Source organism: Geospiza fortis, unplaced genomic scaffold (assembly GCF_000277835.1).
Source record: "Geospiza fortis unplaced genomic scaffold, GeoFor_1.0 scaffold149, whole genome shotgun sequence".
In the NCBI taxonomy this organism is placed as follows: Eukaryota; Metazoa; Chordata; class Aves; order Passeriformes; family Thraupidae; genus Geospiza; species Geospiza fortis.
In genome coordinates this window covers 69,473-70,959 of record NW_005054671.1, presented here as the reverse complement: position 1 = coordinate 70,959, position 1,487 = coordinate 69,473, and the positions used below count along the sequence as shown (strand labels likewise).

Genomic DNA, 1,487 nt, shown 5'->3' with positions numbered 1-1,487 from the left:
CCGGAGCTCCGCGCTGCCGAAATTAATCTCGGAGTTACAGAATTGTGAAAAGCGCGTGGCTCTACGCATATATTTACTATATGTGTTTTGTTGTATTGATTAGAAGTGCTGTATTAACATTTTAATAGTGTGGTAAGTGTGGCTTTGTAGGTAAAAGGTAACTTTTGTAGTTAAAATAGGACCTATCTATGTGGGATATTTTTTAAAGAAAGGAATGAGGTACTCGCACCGAGATAGAAGCCACAGGACACCTAAATCTTTCCGAGAAAGAGAATTTATTGCTCCATTATCAGAAGAAACTAACTTCTTCCTGCCTCGCTCAGCCATGAAGACGCCGTCAGGTTTAAGAGGAAGAAGTTGATGCTGACCAGAGAGAATCCTGTGTTTGAATGGAATTTATGCAGCATGTATGACAAGTATGAATATTTAATGGACTGTTGTTTTTAAAGGTTAATCTTCTGTTAACGTGTGTCCTTTTTCAGGCTTGTGCTGCCCAGAAAAAGGTACCTGGACATGTAACTCTTTGTTTCTATTGTCTCATATTGTCCTAATCCGAATTGTCCAAACTATTATTACTCTGATTATATTGCTATTTTTATAACCATTTTATTACTATAAAACTTTTAAAATTTTAGAAACAAGTGATTGGCGTTTTTCACAAGAATCCTTTGGGCTGGAAAACACCTCTGGGAGCATCGAGCCCAAGCTGTGAGCAGACACTGCTGTGTGGAGCCAACCATGGCACCAAGTGCCGCGTGGAGCCTTCCCTTAAACACCTCCGGGCATGGGGTAGAACTCCTCAAATGCCCAAGGTTATGCTGGACACCAGGGTGCCCCAGGCAGCCGTGCCAGTTGGTCACTGCCATGAGGTCTCCATGAGGAGAGGAGTGTCCTGTGCGGGTGTTAGCCTTCAGGAGCACAAAATCACAGAATGATTATATGCAGGTGCTTTTATTAAGAGCTCTGGGTGTCAGGGGTAATGACCCAAATCTGACTCTGACAGGGTTTCAGGCTGAATATGTTTTATATTCTATTATATTCTATTTATTTTATTTTATTGATATTATATGTATTGGAATATTTATACTCTAACTTACATATTAATTATTAAACTTACATTGTTCTGTTGTATACATTGATTTCATCTAAGCACGGATTTCTCGTGATCCCCCTCAAACCTCTAACATAGTTTCTCATAATTCTTTGAACAATAATTATATCTAATCACATGTAACAGTTATATCATTTATCAAATACTGAAACTACACAGGTGTAGTTTCACATGATCTAGCAAATACAAGGCCTAACTTTTCCAGGGCCTACCTTTAACATTTTCCCAGGGCCTACTAAGCCTAACTTTCTTTCTAGCTCCCTGAATTTTCTGTGATTTTAAAATCTTTTACTGTCACGGGCTGCCACAAGGCGAGTGCTGCAGCAGAGGCTGAGAGCAGGGCTGTCACCCGGGTCAGTCACACTGCCAGGGGCTG

At 40.4% G+C, this 1,487-nt stretch overlaps 1 protein-coding gene across 1 annotated transcript in view; it reads right to left on the bottom strand.

The window, feature by feature from the left end:
* The window catches only part of MSH2 (mutS homolog 2), a 53,293-nt gene that overhangs the window by 46,920 nt on the left and 4,886 nt on the right, over positions 1–1,487 (bottom strand). The window contains exon 3 of the mRNA XM_014311148.2: positions 827–908. Coding sequence (XP_014166623.1) covers positions 827–908 — 82 coding nt within the window. The remainder of the gene's footprint in view (positions 1–826; positions 909–1,487) is intronic.